Source organism: Gopherus evgoodei, chromosome 8, assembly GCF_007399415.2.
Source record: "Gopherus evgoodei ecotype Sinaloan lineage chromosome 8, rGopEvg1_v1.p, whole genome shotgun sequence".
NCBI lineage: Eukaryota > Metazoa > Chordata > Testudines > Testudinidae > Gopherus > Gopherus evgoodei.
The window spans coordinates 51,263,920-51,290,891 of record NC_044329.1 but is presented as its reverse complement, the minus strand read 5'-3'; the positions used below and the strand labels follow the sequence as shown (position 1 = coordinate 51,290,891).

Here is a 26,972-nt window from a genome sequence, read left to right as displayed (position 1 = left end):
ATCTGCATCCGGTGGAACCTCAGCAACTGCAGATTGGAATTGGAGCCTCATCCGTGCCCGTGAGGGGATGGGTGGGAGGGGCAGCTTAATGTCGCCTCTGGTACCCGGTGTTCTGATGGGGCTGACCGTTGAGCCACTGACGGTGCACCTTGGCTTTGGTGGTATGCCCACGGTGTCCAGAAGGACCAGTGATGAGGCCCATGCTCGTGGCTCTGTCTCTCTGGGAATATATGGCTGGGGACGTCAAGAGTCACACTCCTGATGATAGGATGTGCTACCAGCCTGCGATGACAATGATGTGTGTCTGGAAGGCCACGGCGGTGCCGATAGGCCCTGGGAAGGCGCCACTGTTCTCGACGCTCGGGCATGGGGCGGTGCCGGGGAGCGGTACCGGGAGCTATAACGGCACCGCAAGCAAGACCAGGACCTTCTATCGTATCGGTGCCAGGAGGTCGACCAAGATCTCCAGTCCCTTCGTCTGGAGCAACTGAGGGATACACAGTGCCGAGATCGGTGCCGTGAGCCGGATCGGTACCAGGAGTATCTGTCCAGTGAACGAGATGTAGAACGGTGCCGCGCGTGCGACCGGTACAGCCATGGAGAGCGGTGCCGGGACTGCGAGCGGTGCTGGGAGCGGGAACGGCGCAATCGAGAGCGTCTGTGAGACCGGGATCTTGAACAACGTCTCTCTGGTGGACCAACGGAAGGAGGTCTTACCATGGCCAGCTTGCAGATGGATTGTATGACCCACACCGGCAGTGCCAGGGATTGAGGCCATGTTGATTCCGTTATTGCGATGAGCTCCCTTGCCACGGAGAAGGTCTCCGGCGTAGAAGGGAGGGCAAGCTCAACCACAGCATGAGTCGGGGAGCTGTTAGGCACCAGACTCGACAGCCCTTGTGGGACCGGAATCAACTGTGCCGAGCTTGACGGCGGCGCAATCTGCAGTGCCACAGTTGACGGTGCCACAGCAGATGACGGTGCTGGATGAACCGTCTTGGAAGAGAGCTCCTTCCGTGGAGCAGAAGTTGAAGCACTATGTTGCTTCCAGAGTTTCGGGGACAGGGAGCAGTGCCGAGCAGATGTCAGTGCCGGTAAGGGTCAGTGCCAGGACTCTTTCTCGGTACCAGAGTGGTCCAGGGCCAAAGGGGTCTGTTAGGCGCTCAGTGCTGACACTGCAGGACTAAGTGCCGACTCCATGAGGAGCTGTTTCAATTGAAAGTCTTGCTCCTTCTTCGTCCTTGGTTTAAACGACTTGCAGATGCGGCACTTATCAGCAAGGTGGGATTCCCCTAGGCACTTGAGGCAGGAGTCGTGGGGATCCCCTATTGGCATCGGCTTTTGGCACGCTGAGCACGGTTTGAATCCTGGTGCCTTGGGAATGGGCCCGCACCAGGGGTGGAGGAAAAGGGGCTAATCCCCGATCCCCCCTTAAAACTATATACACTAAGTATAAAGAGAACAACTAATAATAACTACAACTACAAGAACTTGAACTATACACACAGTAACAGCAAAGAACTACGAGTAGCTAGGGATGTGGAGATCAGCAAAGGCCGCGCCCCACAGGTTCCAACGACCGTCAAGGGCGGTAAGAAGAACTGAAGGGGCTATTGGTCGGCAGTGGGTATATATCCAGCGTTATAACGGCGCCACTCCAGGGGACGCCCAGACTGATCCACCGAGTGTTGCTAGGGTAAAATTTTCCGACGAGCATGCACACGCCGTGCGCACACCTAATTGGAATCAATATGACAAGCATTAGAAAAATAATTATTCACTGAAAAAACAAAACTTTCGGGCAAACTGAAAGTATCTGGCAAAGTCACTTGAGTCGCCAAAATAGTTTCAAAACCAAACAGAACATTTCCCAAAACATTCTGAATTTTTCCAGATCAAATGTTTATTGTGACATTGTCAAAACCTTTCGATTTATCAGGCTAGTGGTGGTGCCTTTTTTATAACCCACTGCTGAAGAGTCTCCTGGAATATACGAAACCTAGGTTCAATTTCTCCCTCTGCCCATTGTGGAGCAGGGACTTGAACTTGGGTCTCCCGCATCCTGGGTGGGTGCCTTAAAAAGTTGGTTACAGAATCACTCACATACTTTCCCTAGCCCAATGACCATTCATTGCAGTCATGAATGACTAAAAATTGACAGTATGAACAACAATGGAGAGAGCGAGAGACTCACATAGGACTATTCCACAGCCCCATGGCTAGGGCACTCTCCTGCAATGTGGAAGACTCAAGTTGAAATTCCCTCTCCCACTTCAGGGGGAATTGAACCCTGGTCTGCTACATCCTGGGAGACTATCCTAATCAGTGGACTAAAAGTTATAAGGAGGAAATGATCACTCCCTCACCCCCACCGATTTTGTGAATCTAGTCTTCCTCTGTTTGTGTCAAAATATAAGAATTGAAAAGAAAGACATTGATGTCGGGTTGAACAAATGTTTGACTTGACCCAGCTTGAATTTTTTTTCTGATTTTTTTTTAATTCACTGCAAATTTTTTTTTTAAAATTGTTTTCACTTGAACCTGAACCAAAACATGTTTTTGAATAGCCAGAGATTGAAAAATCCATGATTCACCCAGTTCTAGTGCTGACTTTCCAAATAACAGAGAAAGCACTCTTCAGAATATTTGTTATACTTAAGCAAAAAATTAAGATTATGTGATGCAGTATTTATGCAATGAGTTTTATTTCTGGAGACCTGGATTAAACTATGGTTTATAGACCTGTTTCAGTAGACATTTGTCAGCATTACAAAACAACCAAGTTTACTACAGTTTGTTTTTTCCATTTCCTAATCAAAGATAGAACTGGAAAAGCAGATGTGTTCATGTCACTACTGAGAGGCACTAGCAGGATATGTAGATACTGGAGAAGATTGAGGAGGGTACAGTATAAGTAATCAAATATGTAAAGGTGTTTATAAAAAGGATGGTGGTAAATTGGGATAGTTTAGGTATATTAATTGCACCTCAGCACAGGGCAATGGACTGGATGACCTCCTGAGGTCCCTTCTGGCCCTACAAATTTCTGTGATTCTGTAAGTGTGCCCACTATTTGCATACTCTGTGTTTGGCTCAAGCTAGTATCATTTAGTCCCTTGCTGTCATCAGTGTGACTTTTTTTTTTTTTTTTAAGTCAACAAACAAATGGTTGTAGCAGGAATCTCATTAGGAAAAAAACATTCTGCAGCAGGCCAGGAAGAAAATCCTTTAAAGTGACTGAAGGTTTTGAATGTCAGTGAACACAACAGGTGGTAGAGATCACATCAGGGTGCATTACTCTGAATCTTCACAGGGAGTAAAATATATCCTCAACATCTGAGCCAAAGCCAACCGCCTGAGATGTGCCAACATTCTGAAGTCTTTCAGTGCACTGATGTGTCTTTTTGACTTGCTGGTATGGGACAACATAGTATGCTTTGAAGATGTCAAAGTATCACTGGAAATTTTCAACTTGAGCCAACTCTCATTTGAGGAATATTACTTTTCCCATGAAAAAGAAAAGGAATGTCTTCCTTGCTCCTAAAAATTACTTTACCATGAAGTCTTCAGGAATTATCTTTCACACTTTGGAAAAAGAGGGATATTTAGTCAGGATCTAGGATTCTTGCTCCTTGACTGCTAGGGGAACATCATAAAACAATGTAATGCCATCAACATTCATTGCTTGCTATGAAACATACCAGGATCAACTTGTCCTGAGCAAACATTTTCTCACCTTACATAAGAAACCGGAGGGACATAAAAGAACTAGAAATAAATCAAGGTTATTGTACTGATGCGCAACACCTTACCAGTTCAAGTTAAGCACTTCTCGAAGATGTTGAGATTTCAATATTGTAGAACACTAATCAAAACTCAAAAAATTAAAATATTACAGAAACTATTAACTTGTATTTAACTTATAAACCACTCGCTATGGAGTGTACAATAGAAAAGTTAAGCTGAAAAAGGTCAAATAGTAGTTAAGAGGAATGGCCAAAATTTTAAGTTGTAATGAAGCAAATGAGGGGCTGAATGTTTCTAAGCATCTAGAAAAAGTCAGATCACTTATTTAGATGTCCAATTATGAATGTAGGTACCTGATTTTAATTACTCATACTTAAAAATTTTGGCTTATATGCCTCACATAATACTCAAAGTCCAGTTACTTCTAACAGTTAAGTGTCAGCTCACCAAGCAAACTCCTCCACCGTTAAAAGCAACTGATGGCTACAGGCTGAGACATCCTAATATAGTGAAACCTGAACAAAAGAATAACCTTCAATAGGCAACTTTTTGTCTTACTACTTTCGACAATGTACATATAGTTTCTAGTACCCTTTTCCTCAATGTTTAGTTAAAATCCAAGGGCAAAATTTAGCCCTTCTTATAAATGGATACAATTCCACTTACTTCAGTGGTACTGGGTCTGCTTATGGCAGGACCGATTTTGGCTGAGAAGCTCAGTGAATATTTTTAGTGCTCATTTTGCCCATCAATTAAGTTAAGATATAACTAGATCTCGTGCTGTTGCTTGGACAGCCTAGACAGAGGCCACCAAATGAGTTATGTACCTCCATGATGTTCCGTCCTGAACCAAATCAGATATATTACAAGACAGTGTGACAGACATGGCAATTGCCTATGATTTCTTTGGGAGAGCTTACCGTATTAAGTTTATGTATCATTGTGGGCCAGTGATTGTATGGGGGAGGATAATCAGAGACATTCATGAAATAAGAACAGTGTGGGGTGATCAAGCAAATTCAGTCAAGGTGTAACACCCCCAGAGATATACCACCCCCTAAGGAGGCCCAACTACACTAGTTCAAACTGGATATTTTAGAGGTCAACAGACAAAAATAATTTTTGGATAAATAGCCTAAGTTTAAACTGAATCAAGACCTTCCTTCTGATCCAGCAAACAGACAGGATCTTCTGTCCAAAGGCAGGGCCTCAATTTTTAGGGAATGGTTGTAAGGACTGACACTGATCAGAGCTCTTGCGGAGATGGGAGAAAGTGATCTCTGATAAGCTTATTAGCATGCTTGTCAGTTCCTTTTTTCTTTTAAATATATGTTTCCTTGATAATCTTTTACAAGATTATAAGAAAAAATGTGCTTGCTTAGAAAAAGCTGTGTTGCAACTTAAACTATACTGTTTATAGCCTCTGATGAGAAAAGCAAAGTGCAGACATGGGCCTGTTTAGTCAGTCTGCCTTGCTGGGGGAACGCTGCAGCCTGGGAAAACCCCAGTCAAGAGGGAGAGAGAAGCAGATCTCCACTCAAAATAGGTGATGGCTGGGGAGCCAGAAGCATGAGGATGGGTGCCCTTGATGGACCACAAGGAGGGAATACAAGTGCAGTTGCCCTGAAATGGGACAGTTAGAACAACTTTAAGGGACATGTGTCTGTTGATACCTTCCAGCCATCGTATTTTAGGTTTCTGGGTGGTCTTTTCCATTCTGCTTTCACTAGGTCAAAAGTTAAAGATGACTTTCACAGGGAAGTTGGTAGTATTTTTGTGTGTCCTATGTGTACCTCAGTTTCCCCTCCATCGTGCACTGCTACCCAACCAGGGTAAAAGGATTAAATTTGCTCTCCAGGCAGACTAAGACACAGGTCTGTGTTACCTCACTGTATAAGTGGAATGAAAAATTCTTAAGGATTACGGAATTGGTGGAAATCAACCCAGATCAACAAGAGGGCTGGAGAGACAATGCAAGCTCCAATGACTCTTGAATTTCCGGCCTCTCAGCAGAAAAGTTGAGCAAAGACCCCAGCTGAAGAACAAAAGACAGACACTGATGTTGAGGGGATGGTTTCCAGAGGTAGCTAGGAGCTCTCTCACTTGGGAACTGACTAACGAACGAACAGAGAGAGAACACATGCGCACAAGCACAAGTTTGATAATGGAGTTTCTATAGCTTGGCTGGGGCTCTGGGCTGACTAGAATGCACTATGTTTTAACCTTAATTTTTCTATGCTAACCTAAGGACTTCTTATGCTGTGGTCCACTTGACTAAAATGCCACTGTTTTGATGCCACTACAAATACCGGGTGAGGTGCATTAGTCCCTGAAGAGTGGACAAGTCTCTACCAGGAATCAACCTCAGCTGGACTCACTGAACAGAGCTCACAATGTGAAGCCCCAGAGTTTTAGTCTCAGAAGGTAGTGAGGCATCTGTGGCCTACCCTGAAGGAAGAGAGAGACCCCTTGGGGTCAGGCACATCGGAGGATTTCCTTCAAGAAATTGTTCTAAAGTTGGGGGTGTAGCCCCGATCCTGTAGATCTGGGACAGTGGTGGGCCTGCGGGGATCGAAGAGTACTATGCCATTGGCAAAACTGATGTCAGTGAGGTTATCATCATCCAGGTGTATCTCTAAATATATATACTTACTGTTTGTTCAAGTACATATTCTGACCACATTAAGAGTTCTGGAGTGGCAAGATATCCTTGCAGAACATCTGCTCTAATTCAGAGGAAGGCAGTTTGCTTCTCATTTACAAGAATGCAGCTTGAAGAGTCATCATAAAAGAGATGGAACACTATACAGAACTTATCAGAGATTAACATTTGACTTACTGAACATACAATCTGAATACACAATATATGTTACTTCTAATATAGGTTTCTAGAAATTTGAAATTATATCCAGTGCATATGCCTAAGACCAAATAATTTGAAAATAAGAAGGAACAAAGGAGGGATTCTTTAAACAGCAGTGTCAGTCATGTATGATAGATTAATGTCATGCTTTAAATAAGTGACAACAAAACTCTTGAAGACGTAAATTATCAGAATTTTGCTAAATTTAGTAATCAAGTCAGACAAACATAGAAAGCTCTACTTTTATTTCCTAATTTGAGTGACCATTTTCTTTAAGCATAGATCTTTTTTATCCCCATAAAGGGACACTCTCAAGGTTGACATTTGAATAATTTTTTTAAAATTTTTCTTATCTTTGTATGGGAAATCCATTTAATTCTTTTAGATATGCTTTCTTCCCCAGGATAACAATGTTTCATATGTTTGTATTTAATAAAACAAAAATCATGAACAGCTCCACAATAATAAATCAATATATGCATATAATGGAAGAAACATTTTGGTAAAGGACCAAATTTCAGCTTCAAGTTTCAAAGCTGGAATTTTAAAAGACTGAATTACAATTGGCACCCTGACAGTGTCCTTTTTTTTAAAAAGGAACATAAAACTGCACCCCATAACACTAATTTGTTAGACAAGATGATTATTACCATATCAAGTAAATGCATGTCACTGTTCTTCACATTTCGACCTGGGCTTAACAGCATCCCAAAGCATCTGCAAAAGGTTTTTAAAAATTGAAGACATTAGAAAGTCATTGAAAAGTACAGCAATATCTTCTTGAGTGTGCACACAACACAGATTACCCACTATTTTCCCTTTAAGTAGAATCATTTTACAATAAATTACTGCTGGTGCTATCTTATCTCACACATTCAGAAAACACCACCACATATACTAGACATGGCCAAGAAATGGTCTACTGAAAAGATAAAGGCAAAATCAAGTATCAATTTCTGTTATGAACAGCCAACCTTTCTGGAACAAGTACAAAGTTTAAAATATACAGTTTAAACGTTAAAATAGTTCAGATACACAGGAAGTATTTGAGACTGAACACGGTATGCAATATTTCACCACATCAAGGAAAATAAATATATATATAAAAATTGACCTACTTCTATATAGGACTAAATACTATTTCTAATGTTCCTTTCTACCATTTACAACACAGTATCAGCATTCCTTAAAAATGAAAAGGCTTTCCTGTTCATTCCCTATTTTAGCATCATGTTCGTTGCTAACCCTACATTTTAATGATAATGGAGAAAAAACACTGAGGTTGCTTTATTTTTTTTTACTTCTTTATGGATACATCAAATGAGCTGAAGGATTTTGTTCAAATTTGAGCAATTGATATGGGAAAGGATTAAATTATAAAATATATATAGCTCTAAAACAAGGGTGGGTAAGCTTTTTGGCCAGAGGGCCACATCTGGGTAGGGAAATTGCATGCAGGGCCATGAATGTAGGGCTGGGCCAGCAGGTTGGGGTGCGGGAGAGAGTGTGGGGTGTGGCACAGTGTTCAAGAAGGGGGGCAGGAGGGCTGCAGGTTGTACGAGGGGGGCTCAGGGCAGGGGGTAGGGGTGCAGGAAGGGGTTGAGGTGCAGGCTTCAGCCTGGTGCCACTTACCTAGAGCAGCATCAGGATGACAATGGTGTGCACTGAAGCCAGTGCCTGTCCTCGCCCCGCGTTGGTGCTGCATCATTCCTGGAGGCGACTGGCACCACATCCCTGCAGCCCCTGGGGGAGAAGGGGCAGAGGGCTCTGCCCACTGCCCTCGCCTGTAGGTACCTCTGCCGAAGCTTCCAGTGACCACTGCTCCCTGTTCCCAGTCCACGGGAGCTGCAGGGAGCGGTGCCTGCAGGCGAGGGCAGCGCACAGAGCCCTCTACCTCCCCTCGCCTTCTCCAGGGGCTGCAGGGCCGGCCACTTGCGGGGGTGGCAATCCTGCAGGCTGATCCAAAGCCCTGATGGGCCAAATCCTGCCTGCGGGCCGTAGTTTGCCCACTCCTGCTCTAAACAGTACACACACACATGCACACGCACCCCGCTGACCATTTGGAAGAAAGTTTATCCTTCTTCAATGTTCAGTACTCCAGCCCCTTCAGTTAAGGTGCGAGAGCTTACAAAAACACATTTATACTAGCCTCCAGAGGTTCCAGCTGAGATCAGGACCCCATTGTGTTAACTGTTTATAAACACAATGAAAGAGAGCACCTTGTCCTAACAAACCTGAAATCTAAACAGAGAAGACAAACAAAGGAAGTATTTACCAACCCCATTTTACAGTTGGGAAACTGAGGTACTGGAGGTATGTCTACACTGCACACTAAGCCCAGTCTCTAACTCAGGTTTCAACCCAACCTCCACTTCTGTCCACACACAAATCAATTTGACTCAGGTTAGCAAGCACTCAGGACCCAGGTCCTAAGACCCTGCTATGGAGATGGATCAAAGTTGAGTCCCATTTTAACTCAGGTCCAAGCCCTGTCATTTTGCAGATCAAGCAGCAGACCCAAGTCAGAAAGTCTGTGTAGTGCGGTATGGACATGTTAGCAGACCTGTGAGACCCAGGTCCTGGAACTGTAAACCCAAGTTAATAATGCAATGTGGGATTCTCAAGTGCAGGCTTGGAAACACCAAGTTCACAAGCCTGGGTGCCACAGATTCTGGCTTAGTGTGCAGTGTAGACTTCTCACTATACAGTAACTCCTTATTTAATGTCCTCCCGCTTAACATTGTTTCAGAGTTACATCGCTGCTCAATTAAGGAACATACTTGCTTAAAGCTGTGCAATGCTCCCTTATAACATTGTTTGGCTGCCTGCTCTGTCCACTGCTTGTAAGATTCTGTGGAAAAGCAGTGACTTTACAAGAGAGTATTGCACAAGTTCCTCTTCTCTGCCTCTTCCCCCACCAGCATCAACTGTTTGGCAGCGCTTAGGACTTTCTGGGAGGAAGGGAGGAGTGGGGAAGCGCTGCATCTCCACTCCTCTCCCTCCCTCCCAGAAAGTTCTAACTGCCACCAAACAGCTGTTTGGTGGCAGTTAGAACTTTGGGGCAGGTGGGGAGGGGCGGGGATGCGGCGTGCTTGGGAGAGGAGATGGAGCGGGGACCAGAAGAGGTGGGCCTGGAGCATCCCCTGGCAAAGTCAGTGCCTGTTCTTCTCTGGGGAAGCTGCTGCTGCAAAGGTGTTTCGTAGCATCCTTGCCTGCAATGGGCTGTTCCTGTGTCGGGTATGCCAGGGGCACTTCCCAACCATAGTATAGTACTGTACAGTATATAATGCATTTTGTTTGCCCCCCCCCCCCCAAAAAAAAAATAATTTCCTTGGAACCTAAGCCCCTGCTTTCCCATTAAATCTTATGGGAAAATTGGATTTGTTTAACATCGTTTCACTTAAAGTTGCATTTTTCAGGAACATAACTACAATGTTAAGTGAGGAGTTACTGTCCCATGACAGATTAAGGAGTCTACACTGAAATCCAGTCTGGTGTTTGAACCACAAGGCTATCTTTCTACAAAAGAATAAATTAAAATACCTCTTCCTCTAAGATCCCAAAGGAGCCTTCAGCAAAAGCTGGAAAAAATAGACTTAATATGCCTCTGGGGGGGGAGGGTTATTAAAGTAGAGCACTTTTTTAAACAATCTTTTCAGGCTTCCTTTATACAGGATAAGGAAACAAAGGCACAAAGCCAGTTTTTAAAAAAACTATTGTAAGTCACCTGCAGACCTTCCCCTTGGAATTTGCTCCATCACATATAGAGTGGTTAGCTGTATACATATTTATAATGGACATATGTTATGCAATACTACACAGAATATTTTTTTAAGAAACTAGATCTCACAATCAAGAAAGCATTTGAGCAGCGTTATTAGTAACAGGCTGAATTATAAAAGGCATAGACAATATTTTAGTCTTTTTTTGACAGTTTTCTTTTGCACAATAGCCTAATTTTCTCTAATGGAAGAAAGGTTTGACTGTTTTACAATGAATATTTAGGTTTTACAACAAATAGGGATTATAAGGAATAGACAGTTTAGACATTTAGTATTCATAGGATACTACAAAAGCAGTCTCATAGCTTTCAAATGATTGACAGCTAACTAATTAATATTGTGGTGAGCATGGTGTGTTATGAGTAGAGATGTAATAAACAATGCAATTACATTACCAGAGCAAATATCATTATATTAAAAACTGTTACAAACACAGGTTTTTCCACATAAGTGATTACTACCCTATTAGCCAGGTTTGTTCCTGTTCATTTTATGCATGTGATTTTCTTTTTCTGCTTCATTATAGAAATAAGACATGGTAGTAACTTATACACAAAATTATATTTTTCTCTCTTCACATTTTATTATTATACAGCATAAAAAAGATCAATAGCAGAAACACAGACTTCAAAAGGCAAGAGAGTACATAAAAGCAATAGGGTTACCAGGGAAGAGACCAGTGAAACTGAAATACAGGCACACAATTCAGAACTGCCAGTTGCCTCTTTAGGCCCCAATCCCACAACTTGTTGCATGGGGGACATCAACTATATCTGCACAAAGCTCCACTGAGGACAATGGGTTTACATGGAAGTGCGCCACTCTGCCTGCATGCAACAAGTAGCGGCACCAGGACCACCCTGAAAATAAACTGGGATCATCTTCAAATTAATACAGATTTCCACTTATAAAACATGCCTTATCCATGGGTAAACCCAGTGGCTCTAACGTAATATGCAGGAGATCAGAATTAAGGTAAGGTTGAGTCCTTCAATCATGAGCACCCAGCTGATATTCTGCAACTATGACCTAATGATACTGGTCAAGATTCTAACCTCAATTACACTGGTGTGAATCAGACTCTCTGCAGAAGTGAGTGGAATTACTCTACATTTGCAACTGAGGTCAAGTCAAGCCCACTGCCTCTAGAAATGAAAGAGTATTTCAATTTTTATACAAATTCTCTGGTTAGCCTCTCTGCTAAGAGTGTTAAAATATTTGATGTGAATACATACAGAGAGAAAATCAACAACTCATTTCACTAAACAATAACCAGTCACTCTCCTCTACAGCAAGAATGAGGTCAGTGGCCCCAAATATGACAAACTATATATCACATTAACAAGATCTTGTAGCACCTAATTCCTTCTTACCATCCAAATTCTATCATTTAAATTTCTCAAAATCTATCAACATCTTTTGTACAGTGTAGACACCAAAACTAGACATAACATTCTAGTAAAGTTCTCACTGATGCCATACACAGGGGTATTAACACTTCCCCATATTTAAACCCACATTTGCTCTTCTAGCCACACCACTGCACTGCAAACTCATTTTCAGTTGGTTATCCACCATGACAGTCAAGCCCCTTTCTGAATCATTGCTTTCCAAAAATATAATCCCGTCCTAAAAATGTGACCCATATTCTAGATACCTAGATGCACAACCTTGCATTTAGCTGTATTAAAATGCATATTTTTCATGTGAGCACAGTTTACTATGCAAAGCAGATTGTTCTACAGAGCTTACCTATCTTTATTATATACTACTCTGTCAATGTGTCTCATCTGCAAATTTTACCACCAATAATATATTTTCTTCTAGACCATTAATAAAGGTAATAACTACCACGGGCCCACGAACAGATCCCTCTGAGACCCCACTAAAAACTCTCCTTTTGTATTATAAGTCCCCATCTACAATTATTTTGAGATCAGTTAGCCAGTCTTTAATCTATTTAATGTGTACTGTACTGATTTATAGAGTTATTTTAATCAGTTTATGCAGTGGGAAATCACATGACTTACAGAAGTCTAAGTATATTATATCAAAGCAGTTAGCTTTGTCAACCAAACTGGTAAGCACAAAACACAATATTTAGGAACTCTATTAGAATTACTTCAAGTAAGGGGTAATACTTGGTGTTAGAAAAATCTATATTTTTTAGGAACTCCAAGGAATTTTTACTAATCGCAGCATGAGACCTCCAGCATATGTCCACAGATTGAAATCTCCCACAATAGTGCAATTTTTCTTTCTAAATATTATAAATAGATGCTTAAAGGAGCTCTTTATCCTGTTCTCTAGTCTGATCTGGTGGTTCATAAAAGATTCCCATCAGTAGCCCATCTTGTAATCTGTCAGTCAGAACCCTGATCCATCCATAAGCATTCCAGGTTCTGCACTTTTGAATTGTCAATTACTCTAAACCAGGTGAAGCTTTTTATAACATAGGTTTCTTACTGCACTTCCTGAAAGTGGTTAACAAGATACTCTTAACAAATCATCATTTAAGATTATCCAAGATCAAATGTTTTACAAATCTTGACGTTTGCATGAAACTACAAAAAAATTAAACAAATGCTTTGATGCCCCATAGCCTCCAACTATAGAGAAATTAGAAATTAATTCTGTAGCCTCTCTATCAAAACTTGGAATATCATCTGAATGACATTAAAAAGAAGGTGAACCTTTATAGGCAAAGCTTAAGTTAATGTTTTTGAAGTACAGAATGAAACAAGTAATTCCTAATGTTTCCCCAAGAATATGCATTTTCACTGTTTCAATAAAAAAGAAATCAGCTAAAGGCAATTTCATTTTTGTAAAAGCTAAATAATTAGGCACTAATGCAACTATTCTTAAATTGTCACTGGTTGCTAAGAGCTGCGAGGACTCTGAGGATCACACATGAGCCAGTCATTAATTAACCTAAAATCACTTTCATCCACTACCCACAAGAGGAAACTATTAACACATGCAGGCTTACAGAACCCAAACTGAGCTTCATTAAATTGGAATACAGGAAGACAAAAATACACACGATCTTGGTGTAAAGAGACTTGGCTCTTTGCTGATCAGGATAATCTGCTATAGGAGAATTTGATGTATGAATTTCCACAATATATTAGCCGCATGTACCCTTCTCACCAGGAGTTTAAATTCTGATCCTTGCAAAAAGCTGAGTTTCTATCTCAAAAAGACAAGATGAGCACTAATTACCTCCTTTCCAAAACATACTGCTGAAATTCAGTATAGTGAAGAACTCACCAGTTATGGCCAGCTATGTATCTGCAAGGCCTCATACACAACAGAAGGAGCATAATTCCTGTCAAACAAAACCTTTGTATTGTACTCCAGATTCCAACTCTAGAGCTGAAATTCTCCATAGCTTGCTTCAAATCAAAAAGAGTATTTTTGTGAAGTCTGAGCAAAATCTGTTTAACCATTTTTGAGTTATGTGGTTATAAACAAAATATTGTTTAAATACTAAAATTAGAAATTAGCTTTACTATTTCACAATTTGGTATTTTTACACAAATATATGTATATTCCATTGAAAAACTACGGTCTTTAGGGTTGCAAATTCAAACACTCAAAAGGTAGGGAATGCCAGATTTACAGTTGCCCAGAAAATCTTAATTCTACCCTCTCGTATCCCTCCTCCACCCAGTCTGCATAATGAATAAGGCAGGGGTCCTTTGGAAAAATTAGTGTGTGATTATGTAATTACAGACTATCATAATGCCCCCACTCCCACAGCAAAGAAAGAGTTGTATAATCTCCATCCATCTATTTTAAGGCTATATTTGACATAGCCCTTATACATCATTAATGGGTACAGAAATGAAGTTATATGATGACAGCAAGAGTGGATTTACAGGTGAAATTATTCTATATTCTGTTTTCAATCCTATTTTTAGTTATTTTTTTTAAAAAGCTCCCAAAGAGTAGGAATGGAGTTTCAGGATACAGAAAAATCACACAATCATGTTTAAAGGTAATATTATATTTTAATTGTCTAAAGAGTTTAATTTTCATTTTATGACAAAATCTGGAAGAAAGTGAAAGATGTGTCTTTTTCAAGTTTTTTAAATTATTATTATTATTATTATTATTTTGTGGTGAGAATCTCTTGATTACTTCAAGGTACTTTCTCCTACTAATCACTGATTAGAATATAACACTTTCCTCAACTTTTTCACTATATAAGAGACTTGAAGGTGTATTTGCATTATTTTGATAATACTGCCACCTGGTGGATTTTTTTATTTAATATTTTTAATGCTAGTATTCAGAAGGAACTTCCCAGTTATACCATAACAACCACCCCCATCACCACTGTAGTTAAGGGCAGTTAGTATTCTCATTATGAAAGAACAGCTACTTACCTTACAGGAACTGGTTCTTTCAGATGTGTTAGCCAAATTAATTCCACTTTTGGTGCATATATGCTCCACACACATGAAACTGGAATCTTTTGGCCAACAGCCCATTCCTGTGCCCTACATAGTCTCACACACACACTCTGCCCCTAATCCTCCAGTCCAAGAATATCAAGGGCATAGCAGGTACAAGCACCCTTCTGTTCCCTCACCAGTGCAGAATCCCAAAGGAGGACGACTCCACAGTAGCAGAGAAGGAGGGTGGATCATGGAGTCCATGCAGACAACACATCTTGAAAACTGACAGTATGTGGATTTCATTCTTGTTTACTAACAAGCAGTTATCTGTGTGCTAGGAGGTAGACAGTAGCTATTCTATTTAAACAATGACTGCAGGACAGACCTATAAAAAATGAGCATCTAATCAGGATGCTTCTTCCAAAGTACACTGTCTTGCAAATACATGGACCAAGCTTCATGGAGCTGCTTTACAAATTTCAGAAATAGAGACATTCTTCTAATAGGCAGCAGAGGCCCTAATGCCTGAGCTCTAGGTGGCTGTAACTTGGTTTGCTCCCAATATGTTCTTATATGCTTGGAGACCCATTTTTATAATCTCTGTGAGGATTAAGATCAGGCAATATCCTATCAGCAAAGGCTACTAGCAGTTTAGGTGTGTTCATGAATGATTCTGACCTGTTAAGGTAAAATGGCAATCCCCTGAGGTTGAGTAATGCTTGGGGAAGAAAACTGGGAGATGAATTAATTAGTTCATAGGCAACTGCTTGGCCCATGCTGAGGCCATTGTGATCATCAATCCAGCATCTTGCCTCAGCTTCCTCTAGACCCTCTGTATCATGGAGATGGTTGGAAGAAGGTATACATGGGTCCCAGTGTCCAGGGGACAAGAAAGCCATCTGACAGAACAAATGATCTAATTATGGGTATCCTCGTTTGCAGAAGATGCTCTGAAACATTATGTCCTTGACTAATCACCTATGGTTGTCCGAGAACTGTCTACTGAAGTAATCTGCTAGCAAGTCCTCAATCCTTGGAAAACGTGGGGACCAGGAATGATAGAGTGATCAACATACAAAATCAAGAGCCAAATGTCTTCCTGACAAAGTGGAAAGGACCTGAATCCTCCATGTCTACTGACATAATCCATAGGAAGGATGTTGTCTGTCAGCATCTGAACTGTGAATCCCTGGAGTAAAGGTAGAAATGCCATGCATGCCAGGCAGATGACTTCGAGTTCCAGGATGTTTATGTGCAGACAAGCTTCTTGAGGGGACCTTAAAGTTGAGTTTTAAGGGATCTAGCCAGCACCATCAGCAATCTATCCAGTGAAGGTGATCTTGAATCAGGCCCACAGCTAAATCATTTGGGGTCCATATATGCTCTAGAGACAGCACCAATGCACCAAGTACTAAGGTGACTGTGCCACACAGAGGTCAGTCCACGGGTTTCATGGTGTAGATGATGAGGGTAATATTTGCTTAGGCTAACTCAAAATGTGTTGAAATGCAAGTAGGGAGCAGGATTCACATTAGCTAAAGTTAAGTTGTTAGCATGAGCAAATAGTGATATTAATAGAAGTGACAAGGCACAACCTTGGGTCATAAAATAAATACGTTTTGTTTTGATTGGATTTACCAAGTGTTGTAGGGGAATTTTTGGATGTTTTGGAACATTGGTAGCCACAGAATTTGAAATGATGTAAATCGTAATTGGAATGATGTTTGATATTAATAGCCAATAAAGAAGTAGAACATATTTGAATTTTCGGGTTTGGAAGATTTAATGTGCTAGAAGAAAAACAGATATAGTACAAGGTAGGCTTAATGCTAAGGTGTTGTTATAATTTATTATAAAAGAGTATTATGCTAATTTTAGATTAGCATGCTCATCCACCATCAAGGTGTCATAAAAAAAGTCTATACACCAGTTCTTCTAATCCAGGGACTGAGCACCCCAAAATGCACTATTTATTCTTGGAATGTGAATAAAAATGTAATTCCTGTTTGCTTTAAGTAATTTTTTTAATTAAATAATGTCTTTAATTCGATCACTCATTCTCTCAGTCACAGTCCTCCACTAAATTAAATTATCTATAACCACTCTGAAGGCTCAGCCCTTAAAGAGTTCAGTATGGTTTTATTCCTTACGTTTAAACTCTTAATTGGAAACACATCAAACAAGGTTACAGTTGGCACCAGGAGACATGTGTCAGGCCACCCTTTGATTGGTGAGCCAGAGACAAATCAGACACTGGTGCCTAGCAAGCTGAGACGTAAGAATCAGCAGGTGAGGGTGACTTAGGCCTGGTTGGGGAGTGGGGGGGGAGAATGGGTCTAAGTTCTGCAACTTCAGCTACGTGAATAACGTAGCTGAAGTTGACATACTTAGATCAACTTACTGTGGTGTCTTCACCATTGCGAATTGACTGCTGCCTCTCCCCCGTCGACTCTGCCTGCGCCTCTCGCCGAGCTGGAGTACAAGAGTCAACAGGAGAGCGCTTGGGGGTCAATTTATCGCATCTAGATTAGATGCAATAAATGAATTCCCGCTGGATCGATAGCTGCCAGCCAATCCGGCCGGTAGTGAAGACATATCCTTGCACCTTAGCTCATATCTGGAGTGGTGCTCCTTCCTACCCTTCTCTGAGGTCATAGACAGCAAAATAGAGGCAGAGAACTGGGGCCTCTTGGTCAATGAAACACAGGAGCTCAGGTGGAATCTCAACTCACTGTGGCACTCATGAGGAGGAACTGACAGGAGGACTAAGCTCGAGCTACAGCCTTCCTTCTAGCGTCCACAATTGCTTGTACATAGCACTCCAGGAGGAGCAATTTTAGGTGGGCCTCTAGCTTTTTTAGTCCATTTAGAGAAGAAGAAATATATTTAACAATCACTTAGGAATAGGTCCCTCTCCTAAACAAAAAAGGACTAGGTGCATATACACTGCAAAGTACATAAATAAATAAAAACCCTGCAGCAGCGAGTCTCAAAGCCTGAGTCTAACTGACACTTCAGGGCTAAAAATAGCAGTGTAGATGTTCCCACTTTGGCTGGAGCTTAGGCTCTGAAACCCAGCAAGAAGAGTGGATCTTAGAGCCTGTGGGAACATCTACACTGCTACTTTTAGCCATGTAGCACAAGCCCCACGAGCCAGAGTCACTGAGACTTGCTGCTGTGCGGTGGAGGAGGAAGCAAGCAGACCGTGTAAGGATTCTGTCTCATTGCACAGGTGGTAAGATGGAATGGAAGGACTGTTGGACCACTCCATTCTTTACACCTTCAGGCAAAGGAGGAGGAGTGCAAGAAAATGTAGCACGCAGGACCACCACCAGCAGACATTGGATACTTTTGGCCACCAATCTCGCACATCAAAAGTGGACCAATCACACAAAAACCATCAGTTTCCAAGGAAGAGTCTTAGCACCTAAGAGCACTGTTAAATATTCTTATACAATACTTAGGCTTGCTTCTATATATTACTAATTATTAGGGTTGTCAATTAATTGCAGTTAACTCACGCGATTAACTAAAAAAATTAATTGTGATTAATCGCAGTTTTAATCGCACTGTTAAACAATAGAATACCAATTGAAATTTATTAAATATTTTGGATGTTTTTCTACATTTTCATATAATTGTATTCTGTGTTGCAATTGAAAAAAGTGTATATATTTTGATGACAAGTATTTGCACTGTAAAATGATAAACAAAAGAAATGGTATTTTTCATTTCACCTCGTACAAGTACTGTAGTGCAATCGCTTTGTCCTGGAAGTGCAATTTACAAATGTAGATTTTTTTATTTTTTTTTTTACATAACTGAACGTAAAATAAAACAATATAAAACTTTAGAACCTACAACCACCATTCCAAAGGACATGCTTCCATGCTGATGACACTCATTAAAAAAATAATGTGTTAATTAAATTTGTGACTGAACTTCTTGGGGGAGAACACTATGTCCCCTGCTATGTTTTACCTGTATTCTGCCATATTTCATATTATAGCAATCTCGCATGATGACCCAGCACATGTCATTCATTCACAGCAGATTTCACAAAATGCAAAGAAGGTACCAATGTGAGATTTCTAAAGAAAGCTGCAAACACTCGACCCAAGGTTTAAGAATCTGAAGTGCCCTTCCAAATCTGAGAGGGACGAGGTGTGGAGCATGCCTTCAGAAATCTTAAAAGAGCAACACCGATGCGGAAACTACAGAACCCGAACCACCAAAAAGAAAACAACCTTCTGCCGGTGGCATCTGTGATAAATGAAGGGGGAAGTGGGAGCATAGCTCCCTTTTATGGATACCCAGCAGCCAGCAGCTATGAATCCCTCTTAGTAGCGGTTCTCTAGTTTGCTCTAACTGTAAAGGGTTAAAAGTCTCACTGCTATGCATAGGTAAAAGGAATGACTGGGCACCTGGCCAAAACAGCTAATGGGAGGCTAGAACTTTTTAAAATGGAACAAGACTCCAGTTTTGTCGGTCTGATGTTGCTCTCCAGGGGAGAGGCAGACGGGGCAGAGCTATGCTGTAAAATGCTTGGGCCAGGTATGAAAAATCATCAGTATAACACCTAGAAACTATCATTTAAGACCCAGATATGTAAGTAGATTCAGGAAATGCCCTAGGAAGACGCGATTAGGTTTATCCCTTTATTTCTTTATGGCTTGTGGATTTCTCTGTGCTAACCCCAAGTGCCTTTATTTTGCTTGTAACCTTTAAGCTGGACCGTCAAGGAAGCTATTTTTGGTGCTAAATCCCTGTAATTGCTCTTTTAAATATACAGCACTAGCCTGGAGTCCCAGATGTATTTCTTCCTTTTTTTTTTAAATAAAAATTTACCTTTTTTAAGAACAGAATTGGATTTTTGTGTCTTAAGAGGTTTGTGCACATGTTTAATTAGCTGGTGGCAACAGCTGATCCTCCCCGCTTCTCAGCTCTCCCTGGAAGGGGTACCCCACAGAAAGGAATTCCCAAGTGCGCCTTCCTGGGCTCTCCAAGAGGTTCTGTACTTAGGTGGTGGCAGCATCTACCAATCCAAGATCAGAGAAAAGTGGTAACCTTGGAAGTTAATACAAGCATGGAGTAGCTTTTAGTGTTAATTTTTAGAAATCCTTGTGGGCCCCACCTTCTGCACTCGAAGTGCCAGAGTGGGGAATTAGCCTTGACAGCATCGGACTCAGATAATGAAAATGAACATGTGTCAGTCCGCACTGCTTCGGATTGTTATTGAGCAGAACCTGCTACCCGCATGGACGCATGTCCCCTAGAATGGTGATTGACATATGAATCTTTAGCACATCTGGCACATAAATATCTTGTGATGCTGGCTACAACAGTGCCATGCAAATGCCTATTCTCACTTTCAGGAAACATTGTAAATAAGAAGTGGGAAGCATTATCTCCTGCAAATGTAACCAAACTTGTTTGTCTGAGTGATTAGCTGAACAAGAAGTAGGACTGAGTGGACTTGCAGGCTGTAAAATTTCATTGTTTTATTTTTAATGCAGTTATTATTTTGTACATAATTCTACATTTGTAAGTCACCTGTCATGCTAAAGAGGATTACACTGAAGTACTTGTTCTTAGGTGAGCTGAAAAATACCTATTTCTTTTGTTTTTTACAGTGCAACTATTTGCAATCAAAAATATAAAGTGAGCACTGTACACTTTGTATTGTGTGTTCTAATTGAAATCAATACATTTGAAAATGTAGAAAACATCCAAAAATATTTAAATTGTATTCTATTATTGTTTAACAGTGCGATTAATCATGATTACATTTTTTTACTTGCTTGACAGCCCTACTAATATACCATTACTTGAACACATTCAGTACATATATTCCTAAATAATTTTATTAAACGTCACTAAATATATAAAATTAGAAGACATATTACAAATTCAAGAATCAAAACTTTGTCTGGATGGAGCAAAATCACTGGACTTTGCACAAACATCATAATTCAGACAAAACTGGAGGAAGATGGGCCTAGCCATCCAACAGGAGACATGTTCTCGTAAAACGTCAAGCAGAAAAGAATACAAACTTTCTAAAACTAATTTTGAATCAGACCACAAATTGGCAGGCTTCACACCTGTTACAGCTGCAGAGAAACAGGAACCAGAAGAAATGGAACAGAAAGCTCAAAGTTCATCAGAAAGCTGATTTCTTTTAAGACAAAAAAACAGCACAAGCATTCAAACACCAATACATACTTCGTGCACTAATCAAACCTTTAACCAAGAACAAAGCAAAACATCCTTGGAATAGAAAGAATCAAACAGGGGCTTTAAGAAACCTTGGCCAGATCTGAACAGGAGGGACACTTTCAGGGAAGAAAACAAATGGAAAACCTACAGATTCAAGAATTTCAATTAATGGGCCACATCAGGGCATTAATGGCAACTCACAGTTTGCTGGATCTGAAATTAAGATATTGGAAAAGGATTCATATCCCACTAGCAATCCAGTGAGACACTAACTCTCCACTGTTTCTATTTTTAAGATGTTAGTATAGCAAATGTGGCTTTAGACACAAAAGGCTACAATGGATGTACTACGTTTTGTCCGACATATTTGACACATTAAAGCAACATCAAAAGCAGTTAAAGTGCATAAACAACAAAGAAATGTAGACAAACCCAAAAATGCAATCAAGAGGTGAAGCAGAACGAAAAGCCCTGTTTGAGTATTATGAGAGATTTTTTCAGAAAATATCTGCCACCCTTCCTCAGGTACCAAAGTAAGTGGCCAAATCCTCAACCAACATGTAGATTTAAAAAATAAAATAAAATGGGCCTCCAAGTATTTGGTCCTTTGCTGAGCCAACACTTGCTGGATTCGTCCCATAGAAGTGAACCAGTCTTAACACTGAAATAATTCCAAAAGTGATAGATTAGCTATAAGATATTTGGCCACTAGTAACCAATTAACCTATTTTTTTTCTATTCCTTTGGATATTTAAGTAGAAACACTTGGTTATACACACAAGTTAGCTCATTAGATCTCCAAATCTGATGTTAGTACATATATATTATTAGTACACAATGTATTCAGTTCCACTGAATTACAGGTATTTTGTGAGGGTGATGATAAGCACATTAGAGACCATTTTCTTACACTTAACCTTTTTTACTTTATATCATGCTTACCTTTCAATGGCCAATTCTTTGTTGAGAGTTGCTGGACTGTGATCACAACTTTCTTATCAATTCCTGTTTCAGTTTGAAATAAAATTTCTCTCTGTCCTTTGGTACAGGGCTAAAAAGAAAGAATTAATTCCATTTGCACAGATATAGCACAATATAAGCGGATAACTATTAGAAATATGATGTAGTGATAGCTAGAGCCTCAAATTATTTTCATTTTATGTTTTGGCCATTTCATTTTATTTTATTGTGGGATGCCTAGAGGGAGGGGTGTCTGGGCCTGCCCCCAAAGGGAGTGGAAGGCTTTGGGAGGGGTGTTGTAGAGTGAGATCACCCTACACTCACCCCACAATGGTGCCATCCATCCCATGGAGTTGGGCTTGGTTCCCCACTCCAGGGGTTATGACCTGGTGCACAAAGTTGCAGAGCTGTTGGGGTTTGGCCTGGCTAACCCATGGAACATGAGCAGCAGGTGCCACCAACATGGAGTAGATTTTTTGTTTTATTTCATTTTATGTTGTGTTATTTCATATTTGTGAAAACCCACAGGGCTCTGGTGAAAGCCACCCACTTAGTTCCTCCAGTGCCAGCCATGTCCGCAATCATTTGATATCTCCTCTTCCTCTTTATTCGCCTTTTAATCAGCAAATGAATAGCTTGGTACCGAACAAGAGAAATCTTTGCCCCACCCTTAGGGGCCTAAATTTCTATATGTTTCATTTTCATGTTTGCAGATATTATTATTTGCATATTTATCTACTATAGTTTAAGACTGCTTCTCAATCAGAAGCTATCTTAAGTTACAGTTTGAGACTACTACCTTCTCATAGTTGGGCACCATGCAAAATAAAAAAGCAGAAACAAGTATTACACAAAACAAAAATTCCCATTACTACCCCTTTCCATCCAAAATTCTCATATATCTGTATGTCTTAAATCATACCCAAAAAGGGCTGTGTGTTAAGAGAAGGCTGCCCATGCTTAGTGAAATTTGCTTCCTTTCCCACCTCCACAATGCTTCAAGACATTTTTCCAAGATTTCTTCTGTACCTTCAATATACTGATTCAACTTATTGGCTTATGAAAAACTAAATTAGAAGAGTTAAATAACTGTCCTGAAAGAAACCTTAGAAAACATTGGTACAAATTTTCAGCAAGCTAGGCCTCAACTATCTTTCCAAGTTCCATAGGCACAGTTGAGTATGTCCACCAAGAACTAGGATTTTAAATACTTACAAAACTTGATTAATATTGTTTTTCTATGCTGCTTTTTATTTTTTGATCAGATTAGGCTTCTACAAAAAATGAATTTAAGACAAAAAAAGCAATAACCTCATAAAGAAAAAAAAAATTGCATACAGTAAAAAATTAACCAAAACTAGTTTCTTCACTACATGCTGGTTAGCCACACATCCCTCAAAACAGTTGCACATGTTTTATGGAGACTTCTAATTTTTCTGTTTTTTTTTCAAATTACCTAAAATTTCCTTTACCATCATCTTCTTTAACCTCTAAGGAGACACTGAAAGTGAACACATCACTATCTGTGGTAGGAAGAACAGAGTCCTTAACATAGTCTGACGCTTGTTTGGAAGACCGTCTGAACGCTGTTGAGAAACTATATAAAATTCTGCTGACCTGAAAAAGGGAGGGAAAAAAAGAATAAGAGTATTGATGCCATCCATTCCTTTTCCTATGGAGAACATGCACAGCTGTGATGTATTCCCTCAAGGGATCATTTCTCAGCAAGCATATTTTTTAAATTCTTAAAAGGAAATAATTTACCTTTATTTTCTCCTCCTCCCCCGCTCAATTCAAATGTTTAATAAGAATGTGTGTTGAGTTACCATGGTTTTAGTGTAACAGAAGTGTGTTCACTTCTGATTCAATCTCTCAAAAATTATTAAGTCAGCAAGTTTCGCCTACACCAGTGGTTTTCAACCTGTGGTCTGCAGACTATGTCTAAGGGTTCATGAAAGGTGACTATGAAAATAAAGTTTCAGATCCCAGAAAGGTCGTTCCATTTTTCTGATCAAAAATATGTGAATTCCCCTACCTACAGGTCAAAACCCGGAAGTGTTGTCATTACCATAAAAAACAACAATTTAGCACCTTTTCTCATGCTGCATCAAACGCAGTGCTGAGCATGTGAGACATTTACAGTTGAATTCTTATTCAGTCAGTTTTCAGCTTAAGACTACTATGGTAGGGATCTGTGGACCACAGGTTTAATTTCCAAAGGGGTCCGCACCTTCATTCAAAATTTTAAGGGTCCACAAATGAAAAAAGGTTGAAAAACCACTGGCCTACACAGTTCACAAATGTGATTTTGTTGCTAAATGACCTGCAGATTTTGTTATTGTAATTATTTTTACATTTAAAAATCTGTACAGCTTAGCGTTTGTACCTGCCAGGTCCTAAACTCACATTCACTTTACTTTTTTCTTTTTGCTGTTTCCACCCTCAAGACCCAATATTGTGCTGATCATCATTAACTCAAGGAAAGCAGAAGTCTGCTCTTTCAAATGTCCCAATGCTCTTCTTTAACCATCTAGAGGAATCCCTACTGAAGGTTTTAAGATGTTTCTTTATAACTCCAGGGCCCAAGTACACTATCTCCTTGGTAATCTCAAACCAGACTCAAAGCAGGAGCAAAGGATTTTCTCCCAAATCTCCCCATTACATTGTAGTGCAATACATTGTAAGCTAGGTCTATGTTTGGGCAGGACCCACTGCAAGATATAAACTTTGGTAAAGGTATTAATGTAACTTCCTAAATTATTTTAATATTCAAGAACACATAGCTGCACATCTCGTGAAATCTACTGCACACATGCCAAAGTACTGAGGTTGATTTTACATGACAGTATATATTTAAAGACTGGAGACAAATCACAGAAAACACCTTTATTATGCTCGGTAACAAGTCACTGTGGTAGTATTTTATACTTACTGCCTCTTTAATTTCACAGGAGAAAACATGAATCTGGAACTCCTCCGTTCCACAGTAGCTTTCAGTAAATGTGAAGCAGTCACTCTCTGCAGTTCCATTTTGTCCACGTGCACAGAACAATATCTTATAGATTGGGAAAGAGGCTATCTCCGTATTGCTGGTTTGGTCTATTATTCTGCAGGGGCAAAGTGACAAACATGAAGTCAGTCAAATAAACTAGAACCAAATAAAGATACCCACCAGCTTCTTTCTGTAACTGAATGAGCTATTATGTAAAGTGTATGTACTATTCAACGTAAGCACCCAACATTAAAATACAATTAAGAAATGTAAACAATAAAAGTGTTCAGTTTCAACTACATGTGTTTCAATACAATTTATATCAAAATAAAATAGGAAGCATATATTACCCTAAATTTTATAGGACCAGTATTCATCATAAAAATCACTGTTCTGCAGCTCATCACCAGAATCAAAGGGTTTCGTTAACTAGGAACCACAGAAATTGTGAAAATGCACTTTATATAGATACAGGCCCAGAAATTCAGCAAAGGGAGATTCTGTAAACTCCCTGTCTGAGAAGTTATTAGTAGTCTGAAATGTAGGCTGTTATGCTGTAGACTGCTGAAATGTCAAATAATGGTGAAAACTGACCTTAATGTCATCTCCAAAAATATCAATAAAAGGCACATGACCCCCATTTGAGGTCAACTTCTGATCAAGATTTCCTTTACCCTGTCCTGCAAGCTATTTTAAGGGCCTGATATTTTATTTTTGTACAAAATTGGGGCATACTACCTCCTGACAACCATCAATATGAAAAAATCCAGTCAAAAGTAATAAACCTCAAGGCAACGCCAGCTCCTGCATTCATAGAGAATGTTTCTGCCCAAGGAATGTCTTGGAAGTGTCCTGAAGAAACTGGCGATAATTCCCCTGTCTATCATACTCAAGCACCAACTCCTTTCAAAAAGTCAGGGCTTGTCTACATCAGAAAATTGCAGCGCTGGTGAGGGAGTTACAGCGCTGCAACTTTGAAGGTGTACACATCTGCAGGGCATCACCAGCGCTGCAACTCCCTGTTTGCAGCGCTGGCGGTACTCCCGTTTTGTCTCGGGTGTAGAGGATCCAGCGCTGGTGATCCAGCGCTGGTAATCCATGTAGACACTTACCAGCGCTTTTCTTGACCTCCGTGGAAGGAGGAAGCCTCTGGTAATCAAGCTGGTCTCCTTTCCCGGTTTGCCTCTCGTTCCCGGAACCCCGAGCAAGCAGGTCTCCTTCCCTGCGGTTTGCAGGGTGGTTCAGGGAACGCGAGAGCAAACCGCGGCGAAGCTGGTCTCCTTTCCCGGTTTGCTCTCTCGTTCCCGGAACCCCAAGCAAGCAGGTCTCCTTCCCTGCGGTTTGCTGGGTGGCTCCGGGAACGCGAGAGCAAACCGCGGCGAAGCTGGTCTCCTTTCCCGGTTTGCTCTCCTCGTTCCCGGAACCCCGAGCAAGCAGGTCTCCTTCCCTGCGGTGTTTGCTGGGTGGCTCGGGAACGCGAGAGCAAACCGCGGCGAAGCTGGTCTCCTTCCCGGTTTGCTCTCTCGTTCCCGGAACCCCGAGCAAGCAGGTCTCCTTCCCTGCGGTTTGCTGGGTGGCTCCGGGAACGCGAGAGCAAACCGCGGCGAAGCTGGTCTCCTTTCCCGGTTGCTCTCTCGTTCCCGGAACCCCGAGCAAGCAGGTCTCCTTCCCTGCGGTTGCAGGGTGGTTCGGGGAACGCGAGAGCAAACCGCGGCGAAGCTGGTCTCCTTTCCCGGTTTGCTCTCTCGTTCCCGGAACCCCGAGCAAGCAGGTCTCCTTCCCTGCGGTTTGCTAGGGTGGTTCGGGGAACGCGAGAGCAAACCGCGGCGAAGCTGGTCTCCTTTCCCGGTTTGCTCTCAGCGTTCCCGGAACCCCCTTGAAGCCGCCCCAACAGCGCTGCAGTGTGGCCACATCTAACACCACTTGCAGCGCTGGTTCCTGTAAGTGTGGCCACTCTGCAGCGCTGGCCCTATACAGCTGTACTAATACAGCTGTAACAACCAGCG

At 41.0% G+C, this 26,972-nt stretch overlaps 1 protein-coding gene across 1 annotated transcript in view; it reads right to left on the bottom strand.

Annotated features, from left to right (window-relative positions):
* RABGAP1L (RAB GTPase activating protein 1 like) overlaps positions 1 to 26,972 on the bottom strand; it is a 570,078-nt gene that overhangs the window by 493,866 nt on the left and 49,240 nt on the right. The window contains 6 exon segments of the mRNA XM_030571947.1: positions 7,261 to 7,327; positions 21,957 to 21,981; positions 21,984 to 22,022; positions 22,025 to 22,065; positions 23,431 to 23,591; positions 24,907 to 25,081. Of these exon segments, the coding sequence (XP_030427807.1) occupies positions 7,261 to 7,327; positions 21,957 to 21,981; positions 21,984 to 22,022; positions 22,025 to 22,065; positions 23,431 to 23,591; positions 24,907 to 25,081 (508 nt within the window).